General features: G+C 39.5%; 1 protein-coding gene across 2 annotated transcripts in view; it reads right to left on the bottom strand.

Moving 5' to 3' along the window:
* The window catches only part of mgat5 (alpha-1,6-mannosylglycoprotein 6-beta-N-acetylglucosaminyltransferase), a 43,831-nt gene extending 27,443 nt beyond the window's left edge, over positions 1 to 16,388 (bottom strand). The window contains exons 1-4 of one of the 2 annotated variants that reach the window (XM_032556042.1): positions 16,258 to 16,388; positions 9,720 to 9,925; positions 6,935 to 7,387; positions 4,614 to 4,778 (exon numbers count right to left, since the gene is read on the bottom strand). In XM_032556042.1, the coding sequence (XP_032411933.1) occupies positions 4,614 to 4,778; positions 6,935 to 7,175 (406 nt within the window). In that variant the 5' untranslated portion in view covers positions 7,176 to 7,387; positions 9,720 to 9,925; positions 16,258 to 16,388. The remainder of the gene's footprint in view (positions 1 to 4,613; positions 4,779 to 6,934; positions 7,388 to 9,719; positions 9,926 to 16,257) is intronic. The other variant, XM_032556041.1, reaches the window with a different exon arrangement.
* Between the last annotated feature and the right edge of the window lie 602 nt (positions 16,389 to 16,990).

The raw sequence follows: 16,990 nt of genomic DNA, 5'->3' as shown, positions 1-16,990 counted from the left end.
AGATTGTCGAGCACGTGTTTGGAGCTGGTCAACACATGTCTCCCACTACCTCCGGTCCACAGCAAAGTCCTTGAGGCAGAAAACCAAATCCAAGTCCCACCCCTCTGCTATGTAACCCTGATCTCATTCCCCTCTGTTGCGGTGAGCACAAAGTTTGGCTGCCACCAATCCGCCTTTTGTGCTCGGGCAATCTGATCGGCTTGAACAAAATTATCCGGGAAAGACATCCAGATTTCACACAAAGAGCAATCCACGTGTCGCATCCAATGGTGTCAAGTCCAGATGTTCCTCCCATTACAATCATGCTTTCTTAATCAAAATGTAGGACGAGTTCCCCAAGATGGAGCAGATCTACAGTCTGCTAGAGAAAGTAGTTGGGTGTACGTGTTGCTCGCTCGTATATGAGAGGAAACTCAACGACTCCACATAAAAGGGATTGAAACAAAGGATGTTTCAATCTGCATCACTGTCTTTATGATGATTCACAAGTTTCTGCTGAGCAGCAGTCACATGGAGAAAAAGTGAAACGAAAAGGAATCCTAGTCAGTTTAGGTCCCACCAGTCCAACCAGTAGACCCAAACTTCAGAATTACAACCCAGCCTGCTACTGATTAGATAGCTATATTTACAATACCGTTTTTCCCATTTGCACCAGCTGCTAGTTAAACAAGCACCATTTAAATTAAGCTTTCAACTTTATGTCAGCTACAAAGTTTATTAGGAATAATGAGCAAGTTGTCCCACATGTTTGTTTATGACTGCCGTGTTGATATGTGGTTACTACTCTTGCCTGCCAATCCTATTAATACACATCCTGTGTGCATAAATGACTGTAGGTGTTCGATACAGCAGTGGTTTAAAAACAGGGCTGTGATACATTTTTCTTTTTAAAACTGCACACTTCGCCAGACTCAAGTTGATAGATTTATTTATGTAGTTCCTATAAAGTTCTTGACAGCTGAGGGATGAATTTTGAAATGTTTTTTTATTATTATTATTGTTGCATCTGGGCTGGATTCATTTCAAAATGTGAAATGTAGCCGATCGACACTTTGCTTGGTCTCTAAATCATATTTAAGAACAGATCCAGTTTTAAACCCCAAATTAAAGCAATTTAAAAGCCTGGAATTCGATGCTTTTGTCATTTACAGATTTAAGCTTTTTAATAATTTTATATTCATCTTTGGTTGCTCATTAATTGGTCAAATAAGAAATTAAACTCAATGTGTGATACAGCAAAACAAATGAAAAATATGCAATTTATGTGTAGAGATATCCTTTTTATCCTTAAGAAATCGAAATGTGTGAGAAAAATATCTACAGAAATATCAATAAAATGTGTCTTGTAATATGACAAATAATTCATACAGAGCAGGAAGTACTATTAGGCATACTTTTTAGTCAAAAGGATAAATTTAACATTGTTCTGAGCCAAAGCGCTGCCATTTTGTCCTTGGATTTAATTTTTGCTGCGAATGGTAAAAAGTCAGCAGATAGCACTGCTGAGAGACAAAGTGGTACAAACACATTAAGCTGAGAAGCATCTCTTTCTGCAGAAATAGCCAAAGGTGACATCTCCACCAATGTAGCAGAGATGAAAAGGACATTAATAAAGTTAAACACACTCAAGGGAGAGAGAAATCTATCGCAAGGGGGGGCTTAAACGGGAGAAGAGAGCATCGAGGTCCGGCTAGCTGCAAATCACAACCTGAGTATAAATTACATCTGTCTGTTTGCCGTGGAGTGTGTGAGCGTGGGATGAGATTAAAAACGCTGCTGGCAGGACCACACATGAAGCACCAGTGGGTAGGTTGATTATCCACATCAGTGAGACACAGGGAGACAAGGCGTCTCACACACTGCCACTGGGTCCAGTTCCATTTGCCTCCTGCTGAGCAAAGCTGGATGGACAATCTGATCCTATCAGGGACTCCTGTGCAAGCCAGAAGAGGCAGCAACCACCCCGGTTTCCTCAAGGAAATCTAATCTATATGGTCCAGTCCATAAATTTTGGCAAAAGCAGTATGTGAAATTGGATTTGGTGGCCGATTTCAGCAATCTCACGGCATCGCTGAATTGTCTGGAGACTCAGACTGACATCTTGCGACGTCTTAAAGACACAGGATCCGCCCACATCCAGGAAAAAAACAACACCCTCTCTAAATAATTAGTCAGATTTATCACAGGAAATACAGAACATTAAGTAAATAACCACAAAACTGGAAAAAGAAACAAAATGATGATATGACAACAAGGGATGCACCAACCTAGTACCGATACAGAAACAGATATTGGAGGACCAGTATCGGTTGATGCCGATTCGACACAGAAAAACACACTGAAATAACTTCATTTTCTTTTTTTTTTTTTTACTGGATTACAAATTTATTTGATAACTCCGCACCAGTACAGCACACTTAAATACACCAATACCTTCACAAGCTTGGTCAAACATGTAAAAACAACTTTAATTTTTCAGTTTGTGCTATTAGTTTAACAGCTAATGTGAAATAAATAAACTGAAAATAAGTTTACTAACTTGGTCAAACATGCTAAACTAAACCACAAACTGTTTCAAATGGTTCAGAAAGTGCAATTAGGAATTTTAAATGTAATGTAAAATAAATAAAGCGTGATGACGCTCAGATCACAAAACATAGAATTAGACCCAATAGATCTGCCCTTATGGATCAATGTTTTCAATATCGTGTTGGATACATGTTTTAGTTTCGAACTGGTGCATCTCTAATCACAATGCAACCAATGAATGTTTTCCAATATTTGGTTTAGATGTTTTGGTAAAATGTTTAATGGAACTGGAGGTTATGAATCGTGTAACGCCTGTGAGAACTGAGGCAACGATAGCATGTGAATCTACGACAAACCGCATCAGTTCAAGCTGAAACTGAAAGGCAAGTTCCTCGTTAGAGGTTGCTTTTGTATGTTTGTGCACATTTGCATGTCTGTGTAGACTTCCCTGTTTACATTCATAACAGCTAAATTCACCAAGTCATAGAGCTTTAGCTTCCCTTTACGCTATTCAGAGAAAAGGCTCGGTTTCTGATTCATCTGCATTTTATTTATTTTCTCAATATTTGTAGTAATCTACTTTTTATTCATCTACTTATGGAAACAATTGCTGGGGTTTTATGTGTGTTTTATTTTATTTTTGTTCTTGTTTTGTCATTTATTGGTCTGTGTTTATTCTCCAAATTACTTCCTCAAGTATGACATGAATGTCTATATATGATGTTCATTGTGGTGCTAAAAATTAGAAACAAATCATTTAAATTTCTTGCAATTTACGCTAAAATTTAGTTAAGTTATTAGAAAATCAGCTAAGTATATATTCTTTATATGTCGATTTATCATCCACTGATACATGCAGTATTCTTCTGAAATGTGAGATTTGTAAAATGGATGGGAAATTTAGAGAGGCATTGGGAAAAAACTGGACAGTGACTGAAATTATCCAATTTTATAAACTAGCTGGAATCTCAAAAACCTAACATTTTTCCAATTAATTAAATAATCATCAACTACACTCATCTAAACAAAAAAATATATACTTATTTTAGACAGTTTTATCTTCAAACATCTTAATTTCTCCTATTTTCTAAACATTTCAGGTCTTTCCTCCTGTAAAAACATGGACTTATCAGACTGAAAAGCCCCAGCTTTAGTCTGTGACAAGCCAGAGTCCTGAGCTGGGAAGCTTTAGAGCATCCTGGGTGGAAACAGTTCAGTCCCAGGGCTGCTGTTCAGCTCCATCTTGATAGCAGCCGCCATGAAAGACAGGCGTGTTCCCTTCACTGTCCAGATTCCTATCTGTGTAATTGCGTTCCAGTCGTGGAGGAGCGCCAGTGGAGCTGACAACAGCTCTGCCTGCCACCCACTCCAACACAGGAGACATGCTTCAAAGGACACTCTGGAGTGCAAAGGACTGGAGTTCACTGCCAGGAGAGCCGCAGGCCTCACTTTGTCCTGCAACTACGAATTAGAAAGTTCTCTGCAAGGCTAAGGCTACAAATCCAAATCCTGTTGCTGGTTTGGGTAACGGAAGAGAAGCTCAAACAAAAGATAAATTAATATTTTTATGCAACCTTTTATCTACAAAGGTTGACAAAAACATGGAGATGCTGTCTTCCATAATAATAGATAATTATGGTGTTTATTGCTATATGAGGGGAAAAAATGATATGACAACGATGCCCTAATTTATGGTTGAAAATTCTCAATTTTTGTTGCATTTATTTGTTGTTCATAAATAAATGTTTGAAATTATAACAGCATTCATCACTATTTAGTGGCAAATAAAGCTGAAAAACCTGTTCTGATTAGCAACATATCCCAAACCTTTCTTATCTGTAAAGTAATTATTGATTTGCATCATAGAAAGGAACAATCACATGAGGTATTTCACTGCTTCTATAAACCAAAACAACTAAAACATCTGCAGGCAGACCTTCAGGATTCAATGCAAGTTTGAGCAAATCTTAGCATGCAGCAGCAGGAGCATATCTGGATCAAGTCCAAATGCATCAAACTGTGCGATGCTTGCAACGTTTAGCACAACACGACGCGGGAGGAAAAACAAGAAGTCCGTTACGTACCGGCTACGTTCACTTTTTCCGAGTTGGAGGCGCTTGGGGTGGCCGTGCCAGTGCCGGTGGTCAGATTGGTTCCGGTGCCATTGTAAATGTTCTCCACCTTTGACTCCAGCTTGCCAAGTCTCAGCATGATGTTATCCAGCAGCACTGCGAGGGTCTTCTTCAAGTCTGCAGGTGAGAACGGGCAACTTCATTTTCCTCCCTAATCAGAGATATCAACTTCAAAAACAAGTTGGATCAGGTGTACTGCTGCATCTCTCCTTCAGAGAACATTTAGAGCATCTACCCCTTAATATCTTAAGATCTCTGAATGTAGCAGGAAATGTCAAATTCTGCAGCAGAAAGCTTTTTTACTATCACCAGGCTTATATTGTTTTTTGTCCTGTCTTTTTCAGCATTAATATTGCAGAGGAAACATCAAATAGGGATATTTATGAATGGTAATGAGATGGAAAGGACATATTCAGAATGGCATTGGCGTAATTCTCTGGCCTCCTCGATACTTTAACCTGCAGCGACTGCGATGACATTTAGAGAAAAATGTTAAGTCTAACATAGAGTTGCTTAAACTGGCAAACAGCCATATTTACTTCTTTTTATCTCATTATTAGCAATAGATTTTTAACCATGTTAGTGATAGTTCTTAAAAATAGAGATACTGTTGTTTATAAATGTCTAAAATAAATATGTTATTATTTTTTTCCTAAGTTTCAGCCAATTGTTTTGCAAAATGACATTTCTTCATATAGATAAAGCTGCCTCAGTCCCTGAAAGAGCTTTGGGGATTCACAGAATTAAATTGAAATGGATTTTATGGGTCCTTCATGGGTAACAAAGAGGATCCCCAACCGGCCTCTTGAAGTCATTACAAATCAGATCAAGACAAATGCAGGAAGCGCAGTGCATCCTGCTGCCTGGCTTCCTAATCAAGGATTTGAAATGGATTTTTATATGATATTGGACAGTGGACGGCACACAGCTGTAGCGCTGAGAAACTCAATCACATTACGGGAAGAAAAAAACCCCCAGAACAAACAGGACAAGGAAGTATTTCCTAAAAATGGAAAGAGAATCATAATAATCCCTGGATATTGTTTGAAATGGATTCCCCTCTAATTCTTCACTTAATTTTAGTCTGAAAATTCTTTAAAGCTGCTGAAAAACCGCACCAATAAGACAGAAGTCAAAAAATACAAATATCGAGTTACAGTCCTGGAAAATAAATCCCAGTGAAATCCATAAGCCTGGTGCAGCTCCCGTTTCGCTCGATACCTCTGCATCTCCTTCAGGTTCTGTGAGAGCTGATTTAATCTCCAGGAGCTTCACTGTATGCTGTTGTTTCTCGGGGAATTAGACTGCAATCAATTCCAATCTCAGGTTTCTAATGAAGACTCCCGTCGAGTCACACAGGTCTATTAATGGCATGAATAAGTTATTGATGTGTCTTCTAGACCTTTTCTAAAACAGTATCACACTCCAGTGCAGCTGGGTCAGCGCCACATCTTCTTATTTGATCAGAAGGTGGATAAATCTAAAAACTGAATCTTTTACTAAAACATAAAATTATGTTAGCTGCTTAAATACTAGCTATTTATTAAATACTTCCGTTAATCTGAAACGTAGATTTGACTCAAGACATACAGTTAGCTCTTTTTTTACTGCAGCAGAGCTAGGCTAAAGTTAGCATGATTACTCTCCATTTTGATACGACTTGTTGGTTATTAGGCTTGTAACATTTTGTGCGCTCTGTTTAGACATCATAAAATTGAATGTAGAACAAACAAAAACAATAAAAAACAGGAATAAAAGCTGCACACCTCCAATTCATAGGTTTAATTGTTTATTGTGACAGGCTTAATTACAGCAATTTCACTTTAACTCTCAATCTCATTGTGAGAGTTGAAAAGGAGTTTGGTGTAGTCATGGAATCGGTAATTAAATTTTATTAGAAATTTATTGGCAAGCGACTGGAGTTCGCAAAGCAGCCAATCCAGAAATATGATTTATTTTTCTTGCTGCTGATTGGCTCCAAGAGAAATTGTTGATATTAGTTTATGCAGTACTGCAGCTATATTTAGTTATAAGCTTTTCAGAGAGAGTCTCAAGTATTGGTAGATTTTAACATGCAGCTGTGGGTCACTGTAATCTGGAAAAGTTTGGTAAAAAAAGACTATACTGGGGGTAGAATAACTATGCAAGTGCCTAGGAAACAATTAACTTTTCCTACATTTTGTCTAAACTAAAGTTGCATGTTTCTAAATTCAAAAATTAATACTTTAGCCTGATGCAACATGTCAGTCAGATCATGTGAGCCGAGGACTCACCGTAAGCCGTCATGGTTCCAACATACGGGCCGTCCATAACACTTTGGTTCTCCTCTGCCAGCGCTTTGATGTAGCGCTTGCTCAGATCCAGGATCTGCTGGCGCAGGACGGCGCTGTTCTCGTGGCTGGTCCGTTGCTGGATGGTGAAATGCAGCAGCATCATGCCCCAGATGAAGCCAAAACTTACCAAGAAGAAGCCAAGCTTCTGCGAGGACAGCTTCCACATGAAGGGCGAGGCCATGCTGGACAGTCTGCTGCGAGTCTTAAGCGACCAGAGAAAGATTCAGGGAGTCGGGGGGAGGAAGAGGAGGATCAGGACGCCAGCGGCGGCATGGCTGTGTCGGTTAGCGTAGCTACTTGCTGGGGCCGTGTCCGGGGGTTTGCAAACCACTACAACCTTCACTGGCCCATCATCGCCTCCCAGTAACATCTCAGACGGTTTGCTGCATCCTCCTGAAGGAAAATCAGAGGACAGGTCTACTCATTAGTTCGCTAAACACTGATGATGAGAGTATTCACCTCTTCTACCCTAATACAACCACCTATAGATGTTTGGAATAACAAGACAACTTCTTTACTCATTGGCTGCTAAAACAAGTATATTGTGACAATAAAATAGTTGCGAGAGAATGAGGAACAAGTAGTTATATCTGTCTGATCAGACGCTGCATATTTTAAGCAGCAAATAAAAATAAAAAATACAATAAATTCTCAGAAACTCGTCTTTGCTTCAGCAGTGAAAGAGAACTTCCTCATTTAATCCAGACAGTGTGATCTTAGTGATTGATGCAGCCGTACAAAAAAAAAAGACATGGAGATAATTTATAGTCAGCTCAAAAAAACAAACACTTTAATCATCTAAATTCATCGTTCTCAGTAACAACAGCACAAACTGAATGCAAAAATGAAGAGAAATAAGTTCCATTGGATTTCCTGCTAAATAAATTAACACAGCACTGACAGTGTGTGTGTGAATTAGCCGATAGCACTGTTAAAGCTATTAAATAGTTCAGCAAGTCATAACTGACACCCCTGGGCAGTCGATGCAAAGCCAAATAACCGCCTTTGGCTGCAACCATCTAACAATAACTAAATAGCAAACTGTTCAACCATGCAACCAAGACAAAAAAAAAAAGAAATCTAAGATGTTCTCTCATCTGCATTCAGCCGATGTCGCTGAAAAGACAGCTAAGTGTGTGGAGGGGATTACTGCAGCCGTGCTTTTCAGCTGCATCTTTCTTATGCTCTATAAATTTCCTTCTAACTGGGACAGAGCAATAATCGCCCTAACGGATACACTATTCTCTTGCCTGTCCATACCATCATCATCATCAGCATCATCGTCTCTGGGTTAGGATGGGAGCTATCGGCTCATCTTTACTTTCCATTAATCAGATTCATAAATAGGCCAAGGGAAGCTGGAAGCAGATTCCACTGAATGTACTGCAAACATTTCATAAGAAACAGCGGTATTTGCTTTACACTGTTTGCATGACAAAGATAAAGAGAAAATCTCTGAGGTACAATGCAACGTCATGCAACGCTTATTCTCTTTTGCTAACGTTACAGGCAGATTCTCAGAGACCTGACCCTCTTGTCTTCCTGGATTGCTTAAATCCATCCTCCCTGCTCAACAGAGAACCTCCCACTTTCATCAAGATGCCTTTCAAACCCAGGCTATGCTCTGATCTCTAGAGAAGAGAAGGACATGCGTAATTCCCGTCTCGGCTGCCCTTCGTCGTTTTCTGATTGAGGGTCTAAATTTATCTGGCGACCAGCAACGACAAAAGCCGAGCGAAGCGACAATGACGGCCAGCTAAGGTTGAAGAGGATATGATCCTTTGCAACAACGACACGCTGGTAGAAGGAACTGAACGGCAGGCTCAAGAGCAGAGACAAAAAGCAATTGAACGATTGAAGCCTGGGGGATTCGGTGTGCTCTCCGGCCCGCTCTAAAGGGATTTCCTTCTGCTGGGGACAAAAGCAATGAAATTTAAACTTAACTGTTGGGTTTATAGTATAGATAACACAGCAGCAGTGCCAAAACAGGATGAAAGATGAACATCCCGAGAGCGCTGAGATTCGATATCAGGCACAGATTGTGACAAGAGTACAGAAGCAGCAGGAACAATGCAGATTAATTTCCAACAGGGTTCCTGCACGCTTGGTGATGAACAGTAGCAGTCTAACCTGCAGCCATTGTGACTCCCAGGCTGCTTTTTCCAGATGTGAGGGCTTAATGAAAATGTCACTGGGATTACGAGTGAACAATATCCCCAAATCACTCTGTAATAATCTTAGGCTTTAATATCGTTCCACATGAGTCCTGACTACGTAACCTTCACCCTCGTTTCTGTTGCATAGTTACCTGTTATGTCCAGCCAGATAAAGTCTCCATTCATTTAATTCAGAGCTGAAAATAACTTCCTTTTAAGTGGAGTTCAGGGGATATTCCATACAGCAGCTTGCAACAAACTGAAAAAAATAAAAAAGTAAAACCCTTTCTCTGAGTGCTGGCAGCATGAACACAACCGCTAGAAATGTGCCTCAGACATATTGTTCTTTATTTATTATTGATCAGCATTGGAAAAAGCATCCATTTACCCTGAAATATAAATAGATTCTAGGAATGTAATGCCCAGGTGGCTGCAGAGCTAAGAGGTGGCGACAACCAGCCAATTTTAGACATTTAATTATTTTTTTAAGTTTCATATCTCACGACAAAACGCAAGTGAAGATTGCAGCGATAACCGAGGGACATCCTTTATTCTGGGAAACCTCCTACCTCACCCACATCGCCACCTTGCCAGCTTGGGTTGTTGTTGGCCCAATAGAGATGCGGCGCTGCTGCTATGGAGACCGGTGTGAGTCTGCATCTTAATGAACTTCTTCACATAAGCACCGCTCCTTAATTATTCATCCAGTCCTCCAGAGAAACTGGCCGTGCTGCAGCTTCGCCACATTTCTGGTGTCGTAACTGGATATCAGCAGCTGCAACGCAGTTGGAAGGACGAGTTACCTCCACCTTATCCAGTCGCAACCATGCAGGTGTTAAACTAGAGGTATTAAATATACAAGGAATCATTTTCCTTTAGGCAGTCCAAATAGAGCAAAGCACAAAGTCTAGAGCATAAAACGAAAAGAATATCTGACAATTTCTCTTTACATGAGCTTTTCATTTTAAAAGATAAATTATCTTATCGTCTTATCATTTCCGCCACCCAACTGCCACTTCTAGTCACGCAGTATTCACTGTAAGAAAAAAGTGTGAACTTGAAACTATGTTTTGATAAGTAAAAAGAAAATATTTGCATTTTTATTTATGAAAAAACTAAAATGAGCAAACCACATTAAGGGGCAACATAGCTCCTCTTTTTACCCTCCAACAATCTTTTTACCAGCGTTTCATTGAGAAGCAACTCGTACAATGATGTCAGCAGATGCACAGTTTTCACAAGATGTTTGCTAATTGCTGCTGGCTAGTCTGAAGGAGCTGCACTGAGAGGCAGAAGCTTGGGAACTGAGGCTAAGTCCAACCAGGCGTTTTGCACAGCTGAATGGTTGCCATGGCAATTCAAGAATTTCTCAAACATGTGTGAAAGAATCAAGACAACTCTCCAGGTATATTTTCAATGAGTGTATAACATTAAATCATGATGCAAAGCTCAAAAAAGTCAATTTTACATAATACTGTCCCTTTAAAAAGCACAAAACACCATCCTTGCCTTTTTTAGCTAACCAACTTTAGCGCTGTTCTAAATATTCAGATGCATTCAAGCATGTTTTTAATTAATTGTGACAGTAATGGTTTGTAAGCCTGACCATCATCATAAACAACATGTAGAACAAGTTGCACAGCTTTTTCTGGAGCGGGGTTGCGAATGAAACCACATCCACTGTCACCCTGAGGCAGATTCCCTGAATGACTCCTCAATAGGAATTGCCTCAGCAGTTTTGAAGCGGGGCGATAAAAACAATCTCACTAGTCTTCAGGAAAACAGACGGGTAGTGTGAATGAAGAGTGGAAAACTGGTTTCATTTCTTTATTCTACTTCCCAAAAATTTATAAGAAATATGAATTCGTACAAAGATGGCAAAATGGTGTTTATATCATCAGCTTGGGCCTATTTGAAACCAATACTAAATAATCCCAGAACGACTTTAAATATTTTAAAAACAGGAAAAATATTTTACATACAGCTCAAATATATTCATAGACTCTCACCAGTAAGGTGTGTGGTTTCTCACAGGAATGAAAACATTGTGGCATAATTCTGGATGATTATAGACCAACAGGATTTCCCCCAGTATATTATAAGCCTGGGGGGCCACCAAGCTTTACTTGTGCCCCCACCAGGCTAAGTATTGCTTACTTATATAAGTCTATTTAAAATGTTTCCGTTTTTTTAAGACTTTATTGTTGGTGTTCGGGTATTAATCTTCCAATAGTACATAATTATAAAGTGATATTTTCAAATTTCCTGTCAACTTTAAACATTTTTTAACTCAAAAACACGACGGGCTGCTGGACGAATGACTGCCCCAGCACCCAAACACCGGGCTTCGCATGTTCCAAACACCGGGCTTCGCATGTTTTCTCGGGGAAACCATTCAGACTTTGAGGAAAAGTTAAAGGATCTGGAGGTAGTCTTCCTTTTCATTGCTCTTTTCATCTGTCTTGTGCAATGCAACAGTATAATTAGCATGATGCTAACACTGGTTTTTGATAGTTTGTGGTCTTATTCATTGTTTCACCTGAGCAGAAATCTGGATTCTTTCCTGATCAGAACCTTCTGTATCCTTGGGAAAGTCAAACTACCTTCACTGTGGGCAGTGAATCTGGTGTTCCCGATCTGAAAATCAACGTACGTTTAGAGTCTGGAAAGGTCCCAACCTCAACACTCTTGAAAGTCTAAAGCCCAAAAGACACGTCTGTGCAAAGATGCAAAGCAATTTAAATGAACCATCAACTCTGCCAAGAACACCGGTCAAATATTCAGCCAGACTTGTTCCTGAAGGGCTGCAGAAGAAATATGTTAGAGCTGGTGCAACTAGCAAAGGGACATTTATCCAAACATTACTGGGGATGTGTGTAGATTAGAGAAAATCCACAATATATTTTAGTGAACAAAGGATCTGCAGTTAAATTAGATAATTTATCACCACCAAGAAAAGTAGAAAGCATTCCTAATTTTACAATTATCTTGTGAAAATTAAGATTTTAGCAGAAATTTAATTAAAAAGAAGTAGCTTCAAGCGATAAAAAACCTCTGGATCATCAGTGCTGCAAAGGTAAGGAATCTTTAGACTAACAAGTCTAACCTGACACAACTGGACATGCAAAGCCGAGACCACCCAGAACAGAACCTGCATGTTCACAACAAGCTCAAAGACAAAGCATGGCGCAGACTTGCAGATGAGCTTTTGAAGCTGGCCACAACATCCACCCCCCCTTTTCCTGTCACCACCACACAAGGTTTCGCTGTTCCAATAACGCGAGTTGTCTCAACACATTAGAGCAAATAATTTTTAGCCGACGTGGCTATTCTATAAATTAAGGGCAGGAGCTGTTATGCAACAGTACAAACATACACAGATACCGAAAAGGCCAGCGAGGTTTTTCCTCTCACTGCACTAAATCGCTAAACCCCTGCACTTTGGTACTAATACTAAACACTCTGCCTAAAAGCAAACAAATCCTTCCTCTGCTCCTCATTATTAATACAGATTCGAATCCTATAAATCCTTTAAATGTAACAGAGAAAAAATGAAATAGATAAAAATACAGCAAACATTTTCAAACAAGAATCATTAGAGCGACAGAAATGAATGTTTAATCAGAATCCTCTTCTTTCCTATTAGAGTGTAATTGTGGGGAATTTTGGAGCGGGAACAAGTTGTAGGTAATTATCTGAAACATAACTCAAACTTTAGCCTTTAGATTAAAGCAGACACTTAAGCTTAACGTTCAACGACACAGATTCACGAAGAAATACAAAGACGTCACGGAAAATGAGGTTTGGAGGGAGGAAAGACGAGCAGCTGGGCGCTGGTTTTGCGGCAACGGCGCGAGAAAGAAGTTGTTGGACCTGCTTTACAGCAACTAGCTGCACAATGACGGTAAAGTGCAAGTCAGTCGGTCAAAGTGCCAAAGAGAATTAATAGAGTAGGTGCGGAAAGCAGATCCACCTGATAATACACATCGGGACAAATTTACTGCTCAAGATATGATAAAAATTAAATAAAAAACTTTTGCATTGAAAGAAACATTCAACCTTTAATTTAAAATCCTGTATTTATTGTTGATCTTTTAAGTTCATTTTTCAACTCAACATATTTCCAATTAAATTCCCAATGAAGTTCCATTTGTGACGGTCCAGGCATGGCTCACAACCAAACAGCATGTCGATGGTGTCTAATGGTTGCTATGGAGACGCCATGATGCTACTCCCCATCAACAAGCTATATTGATTATTTTCACTTTCTTTTGCTCACCATCCTTGGCGGCATGAGAAACTTGGTTTAGACAGGTAATTATTTTTCTTTAGAATTCAGGAAGTGGCTTAAAAATCAACACAATTCTGACAGAAATGGATTTTTTTCCATTGTCTGTTCAATAAATATAATTAAATCTCAAGATATGATTAAAAGATTTTATTTGAATGTCTTACAAATTTCAAAAGCAGTAGATTTTGTAGAGCTATCTAAGGTTTCCCCCAGAAAACTTGCTAAGCCTGGTGGTTCAGCACTATGGCAGTCATTCATCCCGTCGTGTTTTTCAGTCAAAAAATGTTTCAAGTTGACAGAAAATTTGAAAATATAACTTGATAACTATGTGTTACTGAAAGATTGGAAGATTAACACCTGAATACAGTCTGAAAAAATTGTAAACAGTTTAAAAATACTTAAGTAAATAAGCAATGCTTAGCCTGGTGGGGGTACAAGCAAAGCCTGGTGGCCCGACAGGCTTATAATACACTGGGGGAAACCCTGGCTGTCATTTCTTTGACAGTCGCAGCCTTACAGTTCCCTAAAAGAGTAGTAATAGCTCTAACCACTTGTATCATTATCACAAAGTACCACAAAGTATCATGGTAAAACTTTAAGTCCAGATCGCCCAAAATTAAAGAAAATAAGGGCCAATTTTAACGTTTTTCCACACTGTACTCAAATTAAAAGTTTGATTATTTTATGAGATTGTGCTGAAGAAACAATAGATGGATTTCTATAATGCCAGCATCTGGAAATGCTTAATCAACTTTCAACTTTAGACCGACTTTCAGAAAAGTGAAATGCATACCAGACGATGGAAAAAACACCCGCAAGAGTTGGATGTTGGGAGAGAATGTGGCCCAAATTTTCCCTCCTGATTTGATCTCTCTCAGTATCCCGTCTACACAATCTGAAACTTAGCACTAAAATTTAAATCCCTTATAGAGGAGATGTTTGTTTTGGAAATACGGAACAGTTTCGCTTTAAGAAAAGGCAGGTGTTGCCTGTGTGTGAATGTGTTTGCTTGTTCAGGGAGAGAGAACAGGAGCCCTTTAATCACAGGGAGCCAAACGCGTTCACTTTCCGTCACCACAGCTCAGCTCTCCTCCTTCAAACCCTCCGCTGGCTCTCAACCAGAGCCCACTCCTCTCGCACCAACACCCCTCAAACGATTCCTTGCCAGTGAAGCATGCCACCGAAGCAAAGCTCCTTTTCTGCAGGATTTATAATCCCAAGGCCCCGGCAAATAAAAAAAAATAGCAGCTGAAAGAGTTCTTTATAAAGTCGGGTCAGTCCGAGGCTCACCTCTGGACGGTCAGTATTAGCCTACGAGGATCGAGGATCTCTCATTAAACAATGCAAACAGCTTAACAATCCTGCGTCATAATGTCTTATAAACAACTCATTATGTCATCCTGATTACAAAAAGATACAAACATGGCTGAACTGGTTTGTTAAGTGCTTCTGCAATGAGCCAAATTACTCAACCTGACAGTTGCTGCACCTTTGTAGGAGTTATTTTGCTAATTACGCTTGCTTGTTCTCAAACGGACAAAAATTAACATAATCACATAACTATCTGGCAAACGTATCCCCAGGATGCAAAAGTTTTTAAAAAATGCAACCTTCCAAAAAGTATTTCTGACTTCAAAGAGGCAAATCTTTTGAAGCTAGTTTAAAAATGCTACCACAATTTATATTTAAATAAGTCGTTAATAACCAACATTACTATTTGAGATTGGCACCAAAAATAATTTCCAGATCAGTCATTTTTTTAAAGATGCTTTGGTCTGAAATGTTTATATCAAATCATATTTTTGGTGTTTTAACAATTTTTAAGGCTAGTATGCTAACTAAAAAGAAAATGGTAAAAAGTGTGAAATTTTGCTGTTTATTTTTAATTGGAGAAAAATGTCATGCTATGTATGAGAAAAACAAAAGAAGTTACAGCAACTAAATGTAAAGATATCCATTAATTTATGTATTACTTAATGTAACAAACATTTAGCGAATTTAGATAGCATTTTCTTGTATGTCAAAGAGAAAAAAATATTCCTGAAATATGTTAAGTTTTATAAACGTCTCCAAGCAGCAGCAAAGTTCGCTTAAGCCTTGGGCCGGCTCTGAGACAAATAATTAAACGATCTGATTTCCAAAGCAACATCAACTCAAGGACCGACACAACCCCTCTCTGGTTTCAGCAGAACCAGGCGAACCGGCTGCTGTCAGTTCAAAGTCCTCCAAGCACACAAGGAAGTGAGCGACGTTACGGGAACAGGAAGGTCGCCTTTCAGGCACAGCGACACGTTAACGACCCTATCTCCACCAGTTTGTTGAAAACCTTTCACACACAGGTGGAGCTTCGAGCACTTGTTGTGAATTACAGACTGCTGGTGTGAAAACCACATTGCCTGAAACAGTCCAGTTATAATTAGACACTCTGTACCAGCGTGTTTTTAACCATATTGTAGTTTGATGTTTAGCTAAGACTCGTAACAATGGGACCCCAAGCTCGCGCGGCGACTTACGTCCTCATTCCGTAAATGGCTAAATAACCGTTAGCTACTTTGTTCATTTTCCCGCCCCATTTCTCCTCATTTACTCCACACATTTGAGCTAGTGCGGGCTCCAGCTACAGCAGGCTTGCTGTTTGGTGGTCGACCACCAACAAAACACGCATCACCGCAATGACAAGTCGCCCACTCCCGGCTAAAACACTGCGCCTCCTTTAACACCACCAGCAGCAGCAGCAGCAGCAGCAGCCGGGGCAGCAACAAAAATACCACAACAATGCCCGCCATGGCTTTCACTGACAGAAAAAAGAAGCGTACCTTTTGAAGTAAATCCATCCACAACCGCCTTGGTGTTGCCAGAAAGGAAGAAGGGAGAGTTAAAAGAGCAGAGAGGAACAGGGCGAACACATCCGAGCGTGCTGAACGGTCTGGGGAGACTGGATCCCAGGCAGCTCGGCGTACTGGTTCCCCCCTCCCACCTGTGTTCATTCTGCCCAATCACAGAGTTAGGGATCGTCTGAGTTTTATCAGCCCCCCCAAAAACGTAAAACACGACCATACCAGTATACTCCATATGTGTCCAACTCAAGGCCATGGGATCAAATACCACTAATATAAAAACTTCTTACAAATATGTCTAAATTAGCACCATCAAATCTGTGATTGCCAAAAATACAACTCCTGCCCCCCCAAAAAACACAAAAACAATCACAAAATCCTGACCAGTGTGAAAAGATGTTTAATATTATTTAATTCTAGCGCCAAATCAGTAATTTATCAAAAATAGTGGATAATCTTCTTTCACTTTTCTGGGATTTTGAAATGTATTTTTAAATGTATTATTTTTAATTCATTTTAAATAAATTATTTTTTGAAATCATAAAATGTTCAGCATGGACCTTAAAGATAGAACAAAGCGAGATTGCATTTCTTTTTTGATATAGAAATGCAAGACGATCCCTAATAGAGTTTCTGCAGCGAAAGACAAATACTTTGTGTTTACTGCCATCTGCTGGCCATCTGCCGGTACTGCTGGTTGTTAGACAATAAA

Source organism: Xiphophorus hellerii, chromosome 24 (genome assembly GCF_003331165.1).
Source record: "Xiphophorus hellerii strain 12219 chromosome 24, Xiphophorus_hellerii-4.1, whole genome shotgun sequence".
NCBI lineage: Eukaryota > Metazoa > Chordata > Actinopteri > Cyprinodontiformes > Poeciliidae > Xiphophorus > Xiphophorus hellerii.
The sequence above is the reverse complement of the archived record's forward strand: the minus strand, read 5'-3'. Positions and strand labels throughout refer to the sequence as shown.